Raw genomic sequence first — 17,901 nt, 5'->3', positions numbered from 1 at the left:
TACCATTCAGTGCTGACCCCCATCTTGGCAAGGTTGACTTTCTACTTCAAAACTCAAGTTGTTTTAAGAGTAACGTACCAAAAACATTTCTTCTAAAAAGCCACATTTATGTGCATGTATAATGTTTGTATCTACAGGTACATGCAAAAAACCTTAAAGTCTGCATAAGAGCTATACACAGTACTTGCTTTATCAAAGACTTGTAATAAAGTCAAGCAAAATGTTTAAAAACACACATGAACATGAAACAGAGCTGGACAATTGCCACTGCATTTATTTTTTTTTTTTTTTTATAAAATGCTTGTGCAGGAAAGTTAAAGCTGCTGCTACAAAAGGGTCTAAAACCAGTTATAAAACATATACATATTTACATATATTACTTGCAAGACATAAAAAATAGAAGCTATTTACAAATACAAACACTTCATCCACACAGATGCATTTTCCTTGATTGCTGGCACTCAGTAAGCAGTGGGAAGAGAAAAAACCCCAAATCCAACAGATTCAGATTATTTCCAAGAAGTTGATGCTGTCTAGAACTAAGTTGCTCAAAGTTTTGCTTGAGCAGGTTTATCCATCATTTTGAGGCAAAAAAAAGTTTGTAGGAAACTTCACAGGCAATTGGTTACACGTAAGCAGAGCAACTCTGCCCTTCCTATTTTTTCTTTTTCCTTTTTTTACCAGCTTTTGGAAGAATTTCTGTGTAAGCTGAGTAAGAACAGTCACATCACTTGAAAGTCAGTGAGTGAGTTTATTAAGTTCTTTTGTCCAGACACCTGCATTGCTTTAATCAGTGGGGACCAGCTGGATTGGTAAACATCACAAGAATAGAAGACAGGCAGTGCAGCTTCTCTTTGATGTATTCTGGCAACTTATCATTTTCTCCATACCTTGAAAGGCAAATAAAGCACAGAAAAAAAATTAGATGATTGAAATATTTTGTATCTGGACAGTTTATTTTTAAACTTGTCTATAAAAAGGCAAGCCACTAAATCAAAGAGATTTTAGGCATATCCAGACACATTAATTGGAGCTTGAAGGCTTAATTCCAGGCTCCCTTTCCCTATATGTATTCTGAAAAGTGTTTCAGATCAAGAAAATATCTAAACAACATTTAAGATGCACTAATATCTGAAAAGACTGTATCCTACTGTCTCAAGCTTTGCACAGAGGAAACATTACTCAGTGTCTGTATTCGTATGGGAAGTGCCCACTTTCTAAAGTGCTCACCTAATTTTGCCTATGCATCAGTGTCAACATCTTATCTCCCTAATCTGGCAGTTTCTTAACAACAAGAAATATTAAAACCTTGCTTTTCTCCCTCTCCTGCCTTTAAATACTGTACATGAATAGTGGCTATACTCTGGAGATCAAGTAGATGCATTTGCAGCTGGGTTTTATTTTGTTTTCATTTATTTATCTAGAGCTCAGTCAAAACTACAGGTTTTTCTCTTTATTGAGCTTATATAAGCTAATCATCTGAGAAGTGATTGAAAAGCCAAGTTCTAATATTTCCAAACCAAAATTAATAGCAGCTATAAAGTTCAAGTGTATCTTACGTCTAACCACCTTGCACTGACAGTGAACAACTATTTTTATAGCTGTAATAGACTCACCTCGTTGTCTGGCCATCTGGAGATGTGTAAGTGATGGAAGAAACACCTGCTTGGGCTACTAGTTGGGATCCATCATTAAACTGAACCCATACTGCTCCACTGGTCAGCTAATGAGAGAAATTGCATTGTGATTTGAGGACATAAAAGACTACATACCTAGAATTTTTCTAATAATTGAAGTGACTTAAAGTCTTGTGGTCAGTCTTTTAAAGATCGCATTATACTACTTTGGAATATGCAGTCTCACACAGTCTCAAGAATCAGGCTTCCTGAAACAGGCAATAACCACCACAGAAAAACTGTGATACTTCAGTATTGTTTTAGTTTCTTCTACTTACCTAGTTCAGCATGGTCTTTATCCAAGATCTGTATTTGGAAGGATTCTGCACATACCCATTTTCAGATGTAAACTGTACCAGAGCACATCTGAATGTATCCCTCCCAGATGAAGTTTAATGATTTAAAAATATGTATCTCAAGTTTAACAGGAAAAGAACAGATTCCCCTCCTTTATCAGTATTCCTCACCTGAGAAGCCCAACCAACATTTTTCACAAAGACAGATTTTAAAAGTTGGGCTGTATTTGGGCTGCATTCTGTTTGATGAACAGAGGAGCATGTAGTTTCCACAGTATTAGTCAGGAACATAGGCTTTTCAAATGACACCACCTAAAACCCAGAAATACGTAGTATTAGCAGTCTTGGTATCAACTGATTACACACGAATTACAGTGGTCAACTACCACCTGTTTTAATCTTTCTATATGTACAGACAGATTCAGCCTGCATGCTTCACTTAGCAGCATTACGTTATGAAAACCCCACAGGGCTTCATAAGACTCAGTATTACAACAGATCTTCCTAACCACTTCCCTGTACTCAAAGGAATCACCCTCCCTAAGCAGATGTTTCCTACTTATACCCCATTTTTTTCCTTTTTTGACTATCAAAAAACACTGTCCATCTGCAGCAAGTGTTCAGCACATAACAGCCCAATAGCACAGTAGCTCTCATTCAGATGACCACCATGTTTTACAGACATATAGACATTGCTGTTAATTGGAAACTAGAGTATGAAACATAAATACAAGAGTTTCACAGCACATGCAAAGGCTGTTCTAGGTTTACAGAGACAATAGTGATGTACTAAGAATAACAGAGGACTTCAAGACACCACTACCACTAATGCCTAGGAGGAACACATCTGCTTCCTTCAAAGTTCTACTACTCCTCCCATAGTCAGAGAGAAGACAGATGAGGTGGTGTGCTTATTAGTATTTAGGAGTCTGGGTTCAGTGACAAGATGCAAGTCAGGGGATGCCTCTGAGATAGGAGAGCTTGGTCAGGAAAGAGATCAGGATCCAGGTAACTAAAGAAACAACAAGCTGTACACCTCAGCATACACAGACCTAGTTCAAGTATCAAGAAACTGACAAAGAGTCAAGAGTAACATGGAAAAGCAACAAGCCATTGTGATATTTTGCTTAGAAATAGGTATTTTAGAAGAGAAAGCAAACAGTGGAAGTCTTACAAAGACTTAAGTGTTTGCTATATGACAAACAAAGAATGAGTTTGAACACTGAACCCTTGAATTAGAACTCTGGTGATGGGTAACCTTAAGTCAGTGTAAGAATCGATACTAGTACTGAAACCCACAGGAATTTTAGTTGCCTGGTTCATTTCAGCCAAGCAAAACCAGGCAGATTCTGCACTGAGGACATGTGCTACACAATCAAAAGAGCAGAAATGCATAGCCACATAAATTCAGCAAAGGTAAGATGATACAAAGTCAGTGTGCCAAGAGCCCAATATAATTCAGTCCAGCTAGGGAAGTTGTACCAGGGCTGTGATGCAGCAACTGAATCTTGGTGGGTCTTTTAAACCAGCTAAATGAAATTACACACAAAGCCTTGTTGGCTATACATATAAGTGCATTTCACTTACACTTTTTTTGTACACACTAACACTTGATTATTTCAGAACAGCTGCCTCAAGTGCTAATATCCTTTGTGACTACCTTGTGATATACAGGCCTGAGGGCATGTTGGTGCTGTCCAAAATAAACTGAAGATGCAACATGTAACAATTTTCAAACTATGTTCCCATGAGGAATTTGTGGTAAAGTTTCGGAAGATTTTGATTTTTTTCAGCTGACCCTGAATCCAAGTATCAAAAGTCAGTTGAAATCAAAGTTAACATTTCTAGTCAATATGCTCACAAATGGCTAATAAAAGCTTACAACCCATGCAAACATAATTCCATTAGTTCAAATAGACTAGCAATATTTGAATTCCTGATGGAGAGTAGTGTCCACTACTGTATATTCTTGTGTACTTACAGAAGGAGTACAGTTTGGAGATTGAACTGGGGTAGATCCAGCAGCTGTATTTCTATCCAGTGCCACAGCTTCTTTTACACAGTTGATATTGTCCAGCAGTGGAGGTGCTACAGCCTGTGGTGATTCAGTATTGCCAGGTTTTCTGGAAGAATAATGAGAAAAATTGGGAAAGGGTCTGTACAAAAGGGACTAAAACCAGTGAGGAGATGTAGCTTTCCCTTCAGTTTACCATGGACTGTAGAAAGCACTTGACAGCATTGGTCTGCTTAATTCTTTTTACACATGCTAATTCTTGCCCTGTTTTAGTCTACAAGTGTATGTTGTCCTAGTATCAAAGGAGGCTTTGCGGGTCCAACATAAGGTGTTCATAGATGCTTTCAAGTTAATATTTATCTTGCTAGTGGCTATAAGCCTCTGTTAAGCAACTCTGGCTTCTGCAAACATTAGGCTGCTTAGTAGAAAATACTTATACATTTGAATATTCCAAGTGTAAGATACTACCTTCCAACAATTATTGGAAAAAATGGAACACTTGCACTCCTTTTTTCTTCTTCCAAAACAGCAGATTCCAAGGCAAGGCATATACGATGTCCCTGGAATTAGAAGGGGTTTGTTACAGATTTTAATTGAGAACAGAGTAACTATTTCATACATGTTTAGTAAGGCAGGTGAGCCTACACAAGGAAACGCTTTTTTCAATGGTACTGAATAGCTGCACTCATGTATGATGGAGGCAACTCTAAAAGCTATACGACAGCAAGACTTCTTCATAACTTCAGCATATCTGGAATTATGCTCTTAATAATCACATGTCCTCCCCTTTTAGCAGGACTAGATGACCCCTGAATTCTAGTCCAGGAAGTAACAGAACATCAGGAGAACCAAACAGGAAATTTGTGTTATATTTTTACTGTTTCCTAAGTTCATCAACAGAAAAATTACTCTTGTGACTTCTAATTGGGCACCATAAAACAAGAGATGAAAAGCGCAGCAGGAAAGCTAGACAGACACTTGGCAGGTTTTTGTGTTTGGGTTTTTTTTTTTGGAGGGGTTTGTTTTTAAACTTGTATAAGGCAGCTTCATCTGTTCTGCTCAATCATTCCACCAGACAGACAAACCTGCTTTACACACTAGTAGGACTCTCCTCTAAGTCTTCATAACGAGGCATTGTTACTGTTACCTCCACATAGATATTTGCTCTTTGTCATCCCTGCTCATTAGTGTAATGAAAACTATGAAAAGCAACATCAGAAGCACATTTGTGAAAGAGAAACTGAATTCTCAGAAAGCTGCTTTGTACTGGAAAAGGCCTATATGAAGCAATTTACCTCATTTGCATGATCCATATAAACTTGTATTTCCTTCTTCAAACCTGCTTCGCTTTCTCCTTTCAAAGTGAAGGATTTCCCCGATTTTTCAATCACACGAGTTACACCAGCTGTCTTATGTATCTTTGCTCCTGTGAAAAACAACAGGTAAAAGCTTAGACTGTGAATTTGTAAGATATCAGCATCTATAAAGTACGTATCTTGGCCATTACATTCTACTCCACTAAAGTGTATCTCAGAGTTGCTTACTGCAAGAATAAAACCATTCCTTCATAAGCTTTATATCTAGCAGAAATAAACAGCCACTTAAATTGGGACTGGGATGTTAATGGAATGTCCTCTATGGCCAAAGATCACCACTTAAATGGGCAGAATAATGCATTTACTACATATTTTAAAAGCTACCTTTCTAAACACTAATCTGAGACAAATCCAACGTCTCTAATAATTGGTTAGAGTAGGCTCTATTGTATCTTAATATGGTTTTAAAAGAGATACCTATTCTTTCAATAGCAGTTCTACACTGAATCACAGAGCTGGGTTTTTTTGTCATAAATCATGTTGGGGTTTTATCTAAGCATGTGGCAAATGAAACTAGTTGACAGCAGTCTATAGTGAGAAAACAACTGTCAGTGCAGTCAAGTTTATTAAGGGCAGAGTTGGAAAAGGCAGCCAACTGCTTTCTCCAGCGAGTGTTCCTTGTAACACTATTACCTCATTAACACTGAAAGCTTGGGAGTAGGGACCCATCTTTCACTAACCAGGTTACCTATCAAATACAGATGCAAAGAAGAGCTCATTAATAAAACCAAGGTGTAATTTAAATGACACTTTTGCAACACTTATTCCCCAAAGAAGATATCAGTGAGGAACTAAGGAATAATAAAGTCATCTCAGATGCTAGAATGAGGGTAGAGTGACAAAAAAGTCGTCTTAAACCCAAATTGTTTATTTTTCAGTGTTCAGGAATATTTTAGTGCAGCTTTAATAACATGCTATAACTATTTGCATAATTACAAAAATGAATACATACCATCATAAAAACAAATTTCAACATCTGCAGTGGGTGAATTTTCCATCAACATGCACTTGGCATATCTTGTGTAGAACGTAACTTTGGGGGTTTTTGTTCTTATCAACTGCACAAACTTGGCTGCATACTGGTATTTTTTCCAGTACTTTTCTAAAAAAGAAAATTTTTTAAACTTTTCAATAAAAGCCAGACTTTTCCCTGTGCACCAGCTTGGAAAGTAGTAACTGAAAATATGCATTACTCACAACCTTTGCCTATCTAGTATGTAAGTACTTCATAGAAGTATGTTCAAAGAAACAGGCTTATTTTCAGCAACTTTTAGAAAAGTATGCATATTAAATAGCTTCACATGAATAGCTTTAGTTAACATAGTTCAGAACCTAAATAACAATATAGTGCTGCACATACCATTTAACTAGATACTGTAGTCCAGTTGGCTTCCTGGCTTTAGGTAAAAACCTGGCTTTGATCTCTAGTTAGTAGAGAAATCTGCTTGCCTCAAGAACTTGATATTGTCAGCTTATATTTGTTCTTCATCTGTCTACATTAAATACTCTGTCAATGCTTTCAAATACATATTCTTCCTTTTTCTCCCCCAAGTTATGGATATGAAGAAGCGCAGTGTAAAATTGCTGATTTTAAAATGACTTGATAACATTTCTTCCACTCTTATTTAAGCAGCTTCCAACATGAACAAGAACAGGAAAGATTTAATTTTAGTACGCTACATTGTAAATGGGTGACTTCTTTTAACTTCCACACAAAATAAATTAAAATCCTTCCTTGTGAAGTTTCAAAATACAATTCCAGGTTAAACTGTAGCTTGACCCTTATTCTGAAAGTTTTATCTTCACAATTATCTCAAAAGTAGTGGCTAAAAGCTAAGAGTCTCAAACAGGATTTACTTAAACATCGCATTCATCATCATAAGTTTTAAATAAATTTCAGGTTACCTGGCAAGTTGTCAAAATTATACATAGAGATGCCTTCAGGAGGAGCAGGAGGTCTGTCATCAAGAAGGAAGCCTCTTCCTTCATTTGGATGATAAACTGCAACCTACAAAAAGGGGGGAAAATGTTTACAGTTGCAGCTTACAACAGCACTCCCTACTGTTAACAGCTAAGGAATTAAGTCCTAGTTTAATTAATTAGCATAAATTACCATGACTGCCCTATTTCTCTAAGTAATTATATAACAGCAGCCGTTTCTCAACAATACTTCAACTATTGCAAAAGTCAAGTCCAATTCTGCTCGTTAGTAATTGCTTGATACCTACGTTTGTGTGGCTGTACTATGGTGGGGAAAAGGAGCTTACAGCTGTACATATGTAAACACTGCATCTCCAAGGAAATAATCACTTAAACGAGAACAAAAGACCTCTGAAAGAACAGAATACTCCAAGGCCTTTATACAACACTGAAGAAATTGAAAGCATACTCACTATGTTTCCATCACAAGATATTCTGAGAACTTCTTTCACAAATTCTTGTGAATGGTGTTCTTTTAGAAACTCCATACACACTTCCCCAGTATCCAGAATGCTCACCTAAAATATATTAAATATACAAGTTAACAACACGACCATTACTTTTGCTATTAGTGCGATTAAAACGGAGCACTTCAGCATGACTGAAGGTTATAAGCCTGGTCAGTGGGGGTGGGGCTTCCTGAATGACAAATCAAACACAGACAGGTCAGACCTATTCTGTTCTTCTTTAAAAGAACAAATGGGGGGGGGGAGGGAAAAACGACAGGATAAGTGATACTATAAGAAATGGAACAAAAGGCAAAAGGGAATGAACTAACCCAAAAAATTATGCGATCAGTAAGGATTAATAGAATTGGTTTTCCTTTCCTACCCAATGGGAAAAAGCAGCCCTATAGGAAAGATTTACATTTTCACTTGAGAGCAAGACTGTTTTCATTTCTAATCTGGTTATTTATCTAACCTGTAAAAGTGTTTGACATAGTTAAAATCTTAAATGCAGCTGTACAGCTAAGCAGTAAAGTTTTAGACTGTAGGAAGTATATATGCACTTAGTTTTTATGTCTACTTTACAGTTTCTTTGCTTGAAAGCTAAAAGCAACGCCATGTCATTGCAGAAACTGACCAAAAACATTCCACATGCGAAAACTAAACTGCATCTTACTAATCTATAATGTAATTTAAAATTACATTAAGTTTTCTGAGAAAAAAGCTTTTAATTTACCAAGTGATTTTTAAGAGATAGTCACATTGTATTTAATAATGAAGTTGTTTCCCATTTAAGAACTGATACATACCACTGCATTTTTTGTTTTTTGCCTGATGGGTTTAAGCCTATGAGCATTGAGAGGTGACACTATACTTCGTAGTGTAGGTTTCTGATGTGCTGGTGGTTCTTTGCCCCACGTTTGGTTTTCTTCTGAAGCTGACCAAAGGGCACATGTAGAAGATGATGGCTGGATTTTCTCAGATTTAGAGAGAACTCCAGGGTTGTATTTCTTTGGGTTTCTCTGGTTTAAAGAATGTGCACAGTCACCAGATGCATCGTGATTCCTTATATCTTTTAAGGTGTTCCATGCATTTCTTGATGCATCTTGCTGCACATCCAGATGATACCGAAATCCTCCATGTGCATTACTATTTCCCATTAGGTCTGCAGGTGGTCTCAGTGGAACTGAAAGCATCATAAAGCGTATTGTAGATTCAAAGAGTCACAGTCAGAAGAAAAAAAATGGTATTGTGTTTTTAAAGGCTTTTCAAAGTATCACCTTAGAAGGCTCAAGTGGAGAATGGGCTTTCTTTAGTCCTTAGTCCATATCATTAGGCTATGACTTTAGTATGGTTCAATACCAGTGCTAACAAAATTCCAGTGCTACTTAAAATAAACTGTTACTAGATTTCAGTTGAGTGCCTTCAGTCTTAACATATATCCACTCATTTTGCAAAACCATTTATAAACAACATACTGAATTCAAATACTTAAACAAGAATTAGTTTACAGGAATGTTTAATCGGTTAAAGTTTACTTGGCACTCAGATAACCACTAGTACCATTGAGTTCCAGCTTATCTAACGAGTGTGTTAGCAGAGATTTTAGCAATCAAGACATTAAATGAATGTTCCAAACCCCTTGTTTTATTTCCAATCACTTGTTAAAAGACAAAACCCTGTTTTTATATTTAAACTTCCCACAATTGCTTCCCTAATTTTGACATTTAAGCCCTTCATCAACTTTCTCCTCACTCCTCCTGCCATGTGGCAGGACAGTTGAGAAGGGACCAAAAAACCCAAATAGGATTATTCAGACAGTATGTCATATTATTCCATTCCCTCTAGACAGAAGGGAAGGAATCCAGTAATATTAAAACAAAAAAGTTCAGAATGGATTTGTGATTTAGTTTTATGATTAAATTACATTATTTGTAAATGATGTAACATGATGCAGAACAAAGAACACCTTCCCTTCTGTGTCTTTTGTGTTTTCCTCCACCTCTCCTTCTGCAGCCTCATTATCTTTCTCATTCACTGAGGTCCCATTTTCTTTTAAGGCATATTTGTACTACTAAATTAACAGTGCTTTTGAGTCACCTGACAATCTTCTGTCATGTATTTACTTACACATTTCAGGTCACAACTGACTAATTATGGCAAGTTCCAGAATCTGTTTAAGAATTTTTTTCCCCTCTTCCCCCCAGTCCCTCCCTTTTCTAAAGTACTGAAAGAGAATGACCTTACTTTAGGAAGCTAAGTATACAAATTCAACGTACAATATCTTCACTCTTACGAAGGCAGCTACATACAATTCTTTATACCAAGACAACAGCTTAAGAGGAACACCTAGCTACAAAACCTTCCAACTTCCTGTCTCAGGAAACCCATTTGTGACAGCTTAGACGAAAAGAGAAAACAGAGCAATGCTTTCTAAAGTGGGATATTTCTTGCTTAGTTATAATTCTACAGATTACTGATCCTGGAAATCATTATGCCTCTTTCAACATCTGTGTCAATTTTTTTGTTCATTGACCAGTCAGTTTAGGGTCTCCTGTGCTTTTCATTTGAGAAATCTCCAACAATATACAACTTTTGACTGCAAAAATACACAGCTGATTAGTAACACACCATTTGTTTGCATGCTTCCAAGCCACTGCTGCATTGTTTCAGTATGGGACTTCTGCTCTAACAAACCAACCTGCGGCTTCATTGGGCAGAGATAATTTGAGCTGCAAAATAAAAGTTACACATGTAATCAAGATTACAAAGACACTTGCACAACAAAAGCTAGTGTTGCAGCTGCAGAAACCACAACACTAAGAATATTTAAGAAACATAGGTGGCATTTTGCAGCTCTAGACAGCAAAGAACATATTCTTTTTTCATAGAAAATATTCACTGGGTAAAGCATTAAAAAAACCCAACCAAACAAAAAAACCAAAGAACTGTTTCCAAATGGAATTAAAGTTATTACTAATTACTAATTTTTAGCACAAATTTAAGCCTGTTAGCACTAACTAGTAGACTCTTAGAACTGACATATACGAACAGAAAGAGCCATTGATAATGCTGACAGCCGTGGCTGTTCCTGCATCTAGTTCTTAATTCACAGCCTAGACACAAGGATGATGCCCTGTGGATCTCATTCAGCATTAACAAATATGCAGCTGAAATACATAGGCAACATTATCACCTAAAATAATTTGAGTTTATGTAAAATATAATAAACCCCCAAAATTGCAAAGGGCTTTTTTTTTTTGGTTGGGTTTTTTTTTTTGTTGTTTTTTTTTTTTTGTTTTGGTTTTTTTACCAGCTTTTTAGACCATGACACATAAATAGTGACAGGTAAACTCAAACTGTAATCCACATATTGAGGAATAAAAAATACACACAAAACCAGTTACCGCAGACCACTGACCTCTTGTAAATTCACACTAAACTCCTGTGAGTTTTTCTATCCCCATAGCCTGTCCTTGTCTGTTCTTTCTTCTCACAATGATCACTACTTCACTAAGGACTCAGTTCTTCCCCGGCCCCTCCCACATATAAGCATATAATTTAGGTCTTAAAACCTTCCATTTAAGATTGTCATTCAAGTCAACTATAGATGCAAGAGGCTTTCATATAATCAATCATATAGAAAATAAGTTACCATTTAGTTAATCCCCATACTTATATTAATATTCTGTCATATTTACATTCAGCATGCCTCTACTAAGAGTCATGGAGAATACAAGTGAGCACTATGTTAACATTTCCTTAAATCATTTCTTGATTCATCAAACATTTCTCAAACTAGAAAGAATGCACATGTCCATTGAGCTTGCTGAACAAAGCTTTATGTCAAACACAAATAGTCAAGAAAAACCTCTCATTCCATTTATTTTTTTCTACAAGGCAAAGTGCTCATCTGCGTTTTCCCTGAACTGATTTGCAAAATGAAAGACACATGAAACCATCACATGAAGTCACCACTTCTTAACGTGAAAAGAAACGCAAGAACTAAGATATGCAATAGTCCAGAAAGCATTGTCTGTTGATGGAAAAAACCAAAACAAACATCAACTAAGTTATCATAAAGAAGGGCTCTTGTTGCCCTTGAGGCAAAGATGAGGCCTCCAACAACACAAGAAGCATCCCAGCATCATTTGCAGGTTTGACACCTGCATTGGTTTGTTATCAGCTGGGCAAGTCCATCAACATACAGCAAGTAGTCAGGTTTTTACACAGAAACTACAACTGAAGACACAGCCAAGGGTCCCATAGGAAAATAACACTCCAAGATAACTTTCTGGTACACCAGTTTTATAATCTGTCACTTAATCTTGTATTTAATTTGGGTTTGTCCTTTACCTTGTCTAATCATTACAGGAAAAAAAAAAAAAAAACAAACCAGCTAACCAACCAAAAAAAGCAACCCACAAAAGCAAACAGAGCAGAAAGAAAAACATTGGTAATGACACTCTAAATGCCTTCTACCCTAGTCTAGGTCTCTTCTGTAAAGAAGAATTAACAAGGCTAATACAATTACTGTGGGAAAAGAAATACTCAACTTGCTGCACATAGAAATAATAATAGAGTATTACCTGGATAAATAAAATACATGATTTAGCTAGCTGATGTGCTGTATTTATGAACTTTAAGATAGGGACAGTGCAGAGGTAAACCTGCAACAGCATCAGCTATGCTCTCTCCTATGTGATATACTTAATCTATAAGCTTTAGGACTTTGGGCACTAACTACAGCTTACAGAAGAAAAATCATGCATTTGATAAGGCAGCTATAAATTTAATCTTAATAAAAACTGATTCTTACTGTGGTTCATCTTTTACAGGTGGAGATAGTTGTCCTTCAAAAGAACCAGAATTACTGGAAATCTTCTCCTTAAATATTTCTCCTATATCAGTATAGCTGTTTGCAGGTGAAAAGCATTCTGTATTTTCTCTTGTTCCTACTTTAGGCTTCGAAAGCAGCTCCAAAGAGTGACATCTCTCAACAATATTTGATATGCCTTGAGTCTGACTATGGGATGTGCCAGACCTATCTGAAGAGTGGGCTCTTCGGAGGTAGCGCGAATGTGGTCTCTCTTCAAGTTGCACGGTTCTTCCCCTGCCAGTTACGCCAATTTCTTTTCCCTGAATTCCCCACTGATGAAAAGAACCACTTCCATCTACCGAAGAATTACTACCAGAATTCTTGGTTTTAGGAAAAAAAGTAATTTTATTTGGGAGCGGCTGTCCAACTAACAGCTTCTTCTTTTCTTTCAAGCAACCACTGGTGCTGATGCTGGAAGAGCCTGTGAAGGTTGTAGAAATGGTAGCATTTCCACTGTCCATGGAATCTTCCGAAGTTCCCAAATCTTTACTCCGTGCAGAGCTACACCTAGACATAAAGGGATGATCCAACACAGAGGAAAGACTCAAACGATCCGCTGGGTTTTTGCGAAGTAACCTATGTATAAGGTCTTGTGCTTCTCTTGATAAGAAGACTGGCATTTCATAATCTGCTAGTACTACTTTATTCAGTGTGTTCTTGACTGTGTCAGTGTCAAAAGGTGGCTTTCCAATAAGAAGAGTGTAAAACATACAGCCCAAAGACCACACATCAGATTCAAGTCCATGTGGACTCCTTGTGGCTATCTCTGGAGAAATGTAATTTGGAGTTCCACACATGGTGTAATGCTTTTCATGAGGCATTTTCAGCTGAGTTGCTAGTCCAAAATCTGCAATCTTGACATTCATATTACTGGTGAGTAAGATATTAGAAAGGGTGAGGTCCCGGTGCAGTATTCCGTGAGAATGAAGATACAGCATACCTGTGATAATTTGATGCAAGAAGTGTCGGGCTGTCAAAACACAAAGCCAGATGTTTTAGTCATGTAAGTGAAATCAAAGCAGTGAAAGTAACTTTCTGAAGTCTGCTATTGGCCTTGCTGATAAGGATATTTAAGCATCATGCTAACAAGACTAGAATTTGGTTTTTCCTTTAAGCAACATAGCATGACTTTAAGTTCATTAAAACATGTTCTTTAATGCAGTAATCAGATTTGTTTCATTGCTAACATAATAATGTAAACAGGACTGGAAATGTTTTCAGTTGGCCTAAACTTTTTTCAGAAACAGAAAATACACAAAAGCAAGCACCTTCACTATGTGCAAAAATATTAAAAAAAATATAGAAGACAATTTGGATGATATTTGTTTTATCATTAGCAAACTGGCAAGGCCTGTAGTATAAAAATGTCTCAAAAGTTCTAAATTCACAATATTGGGATATCCTTTACATTCAATTATATTAGAAAATCTGGGAATATTCAAGAGTTACAGCTTACAGCAAGAATAACAAAACCTCATCCAGGCTGAAACAGTATAATTTATTTATGATGTAGCAGTTACAGCAATTTTAAGAATCATCCTTTCTAGAGAAAACCATTTACAACCCTCTTTCTTCTCTTAGCAGTGGGCAAAGACAGGTGCCTAACAAATGTCAGTAGAAACCTCTCCTCAAAAGAAGAGGCTTTATGGTAAGTCTGAAAGCAGTAGAGGCAATAACCACCGAGTCCAGATCAGCTGTAACCAGAACAGCTTGTTTGGCTGTACCCTTAAACACTATACATTGCAGCTTGCTTTGCTGGGGTTTTTCCTGTTCATTTAACTATTGTGGTTACGCTTTCAGTGGTCTTGTGTTCTAACTGAAATCCTTTGTCAACTGTAAGAAAATGAAACATGAGTAAATTCATAAGTGAAATTTAATTTTTTTTTCCAAGACTTAGTTCTCAAAACACTATTCGAAAGAATAACATAGCCAAATAAATTTCTAGCATTATTCTGACAGCGAGCTGTCAATGAAAGACAGATATTTCAGGGCTTTCCATAAGAAACTTAAGTAAAACCATAGCAGAATTTCTCCCCAGCTACTAGTCCTTCAAAAATTCTAGATGGAGTGTCAAACTAGATATTTCCTTGCTAACTTAGCCATACGCAACACAGTTAAGTGCATTATCTTCCATTTCCACACACAGTTTAAACACAGTAAATATTTTCAATACCACATAAGGCTAACTATAATCTGGAAGGTTTGCTAACTGGTGACATGCAACACAGTTATGCTGAGGTGAAGAGGTACAGCTCAAAGGGAGCAGATCTGTGGACATGAAGTTGCCAGTATTCCTCTGTGGAACTTCCCTGTCTTGACCTACACTTCAACTTAATGAAATGTACAAAGGCAAGCTCTACCTTCTACATACTTCCACCTTCTAAGATCACTCTTTCTTTAAACCCCAAATAGCCCAAACTACTGTAAAATGGCACAAACAAAACCAAAAGAAGAAATTCAAGTGAATATATGCGTTAATAGCACTTAATCTCTAGATTATCAAGTATCACAAAATTTTAAGCTATAGAAGGTTCAGTGATAGCAGTTTTAAATATTCCTTCACTAAAATTAAATACTGAGTAAGCCAAAAGGTTAATGCAGTGAAAGCTACATAGAAGAAGAAAAAAAAAAAATCTTACCTTCGTCTTCTGAAAAGGGTTTCTTTCTGTTCTTTATGTATCTGCTCATTTCACCATTGTGACACATCTCAAGTACCAAGTACACATAGTTGCTATCTTCAAAATAGTTATAAAGCTAGAACATAGAATCATAGAATAGTTAAAGAGTTGGAAAGGGCCTTAGGATCATCCAGTTCTAACCCCCCTGCCACAGGCAGGGATACCTCACACTAAACCATGCCACCCAAGGCTCTGTCCAACTTGGCCTTCAACACTGCCAGGGATGGAGCATTCACAACCTCCATGGGCAACCCATTCCAGTGCCTCACAACCCTTACAGTAAAAAACTTCCTCCTTATATCCAATCTAAACTTCCCCTGTTTAAGTTTGAACCTGTTAGCCCTTGTCCTATTGCTACAAGTCCCTGATGAAGAGTCCCTCCCCAGCACCCTTATAACCCCCCTTCAGATACTGGAAGGCTGCTATGAGGTCTCCATACAGCCTTCTCTTCTCCAGACTGAACAGCCCCAACTTAACATAAAACAATAAAACATTTAAATGTACTGTTTTGACTATCCAGCAAGTCACATATATGACCTTTTCTACAAAAACATGATTCTTACCTCAAGTATAGATGGATGCTTTAGCTGACAATGTATTTTCACCTCATTTTGAACCCTCTGTACCATTCCAACTTTGTGCATGGCTTTTTTATCTATCTGCAAATGGATCACAATATTTTTCAAGCACTGTAACACTGATACAGAAACATTAGTTTCAAGCAGATTTGACATTTTTCATGTTCGAGGCACATTTGCCTGAAAACTTCTAAATATAAACAAATTTTCACATAGTTTAACCTCATATATGCTTTTCATAAACAAGTATCATAAATGGAGAAAACACAACTTCCTGAAAATAGACAAGTGTTAGCACCTTCAATATTAATTAAGAATTTTCCTGAAATACTTATGCAGAGAAACCTGATTCTGATTTTGCCAGGCAGATATGATAAATATAGTTAATGTTAAAAGGTGGTTAAACTTAAGTATTATAGATTGCAAGTAAATCTGGCAAAACACCTGCGATGTACAAGCTCCCTTCACAAAGTCTGTCACAGCAATAAGGGAAAATTTTTAAGGCATTTTTTCCAGGACTTCTCCAGGCACATAGCTTCTGAATGAAGCTTCTGTGGTCACAAATTTCTTAATAAGAACCATAGGGCTGGCTGGTCGGCCAACCAGGGTTGAATATTTGAGCTTAAGTTCTTTTAATAGCACTGTAAACATTTATGTTAATTATCAATACAATCTATTTGGTTGTGCTACATCTTTCAGGATCAAATCCTAATCTAATTATCAGTTACATGCAAACAAGCAACCCAGGCATGAATGGCCAATCATGTAACCTCGACCTTGTTCAGTCTCTTGGAAAACAAGAAATTCCCTTGGCTAGCTGCCTTACCATTTTGATTGCCACTTCCAGACCGGTTTTCAGGGATACTGCTCTGTAGACCCCTGCGAAGGAGCCCTTCCCCAGGAGGTTCCCCACCTTGAAATCCTGCAGCACGAACAAACCATGCCCGTCAGACCCAGCTTTGAAGCCTGTCCCCCCTCCCACGCAGAACTCCCGACAAAAACTGGGGAGAGCCCGCACCTCCGATGCCGGGGCAGTCCCTCAGCCGCCCCAGGGCTACCTGAACGGAGCTCTCCAGGAAACGGCGGCGGGCCCCGGCGGGGCCGTGCTGCACCCCGCGCCGCATCCTCCTCCCCGCACGGCGGCCAGCCCGCACTGGCTCTGGCACTACGCGCTACCTAGGGCGGCGCGGACAACTTCCCGCCGCATCTCCCGCCGCTCCCGGGGACCGAGAAACACCCGCCTGGGCTCCCCGCTGCTATAGCAGCGGCTGGGGAGCGACCGCCGCCCGCCCCGCAAACACTCGCACAGAGAGCACAAAGCACCACGGCGGCCGAAACCCCCGCGCAAAACGCGCGCCGCCGAAGCTGCCGCTCTCCGAACGGGCGTCATCGCCGCGGGCGCTCCGCCCAGGCCAAGCCCCACCCCGTCGGAGCTGGGGGAACACGGCCCCACAGCCCCAGGGCAGGGGGCGGGCTGGCTGAATCTCCACGCCTGCTCGGCCAGCGGCCCAGCCCGGGAGGCACCTTGGTCCTCCCCGCCACAGCCGGCGAGGACGCGAGTGGCTCAGGGAGGAGCCGCGCTCGACATCTTGCCACCACCTCCCACAGATCAACCGGCCGAGAGAGAGCAGAGCCGCCGCCCGGACTCTCCCCACCACCGGCCCCGCGCTCCCGGCAAATGGCGGTGCAGCCGCAGGCTGCAGGGGGACGCTCCGCTCCGCACCTCGATTTTCTCGCCGATGCAGGTCGCCATGGCGCCGGCAGCTCTCCCTGGGTCCCGCTACCAGTTCTCCTCAGGGCTCCGGCCGCGGCTACCCATTACGGCACCCTCGGCCGCTCGGCCCGGCCCAGGCCTGCTCGGTCCCGGGCCCCGCGGCCGCTATCTGCCCCCAGCGCCTCCATTTTGAAAAACCGCGCCGTTACTTCCCCCGCCCCAGGTCGAGGCGACGTCTGACGCGATTGCGTCACACGCTGCTGC

General features: G+C 39.0%; 1 protein-coding gene across 1 annotated transcript; it reads right to left on the bottom strand.

The window, feature by feature from the left end:
* Nucleotides 1–254: 254 nt before the first annotated feature.
* Nucleotides 255–17,862, bottom strand: PLK4 (polo like kinase 4). Its single transcript, XM_065674392.1, has 16 exons — nucleotides 17,647–17,862; nucleotides 16,750–16,845; nucleotides 15,909–16,004; nucleotides 15,307–15,421; nucleotides 12,608–13,637; nucleotides 10,420–10,520; nucleotides 8,598–8,974; nucleotides 7,756–7,860; nucleotides 7,268–7,370; nucleotides 6,315–6,464; nucleotides 5,282–5,412; nucleotides 4,455–4,546; nucleotides 3,954–4,095; nucleotides 2,144–2,284; nucleotides 1,617–1,723; nucleotides 255–890 (listed from the first exon to the last, which is right to left on the bottom strand). Exons 1-16 carry the CDS (start codon nucleotides 17,674–17,676, stop codon nucleotides 791–793), a joined length of 2,916 nt encoding a protein of 971 aa, XP_065530464.1. The 5' UTR covers nucleotides 17,677–17,862; the 3' UTR covers nucleotides 255–790.
* Between the last annotated feature and the right edge of the window lie 39 nt (nucleotides 17,863–17,901).

This window comes from Lathamus discolor, chromosome 1 (genome assembly GCF_037157495.1).
Source record: "Lathamus discolor isolate bLatDis1 chromosome 1, bLatDis1.hap1, whole genome shotgun sequence".
Taxonomy (NCBI): Eukaryota; Metazoa; Chordata; class Aves; order Psittaciformes; family Psittacidae; genus Lathamus; species Lathamus discolor.
This window is presented reverse-complemented; position numbering and strand designations above follow the sequence as displayed.

Bases quoted from the DNA above. Each gene is read 5' to 3' on its own strand.
- PLK4 (XM_065674392.1), bottom strand. From the start codon at position 17,676: ATGGCGACCTGCATCGGCGAGAAAATCGAG. The intron at 15,422-15,908 runs GTAAGAATCATG...TCTATGTTCTAG, and splicing joins AGCATCCATCTATACTTGAG to CTTTATAACTATTTTGAAGA. The intron at 7,861-8,597 runs GTATGTATCAGT...AATATATTTTAG, and splicing joins AAAAAACAAAAAATGCAGTG to GTGAGCATTCTGGATACTGG.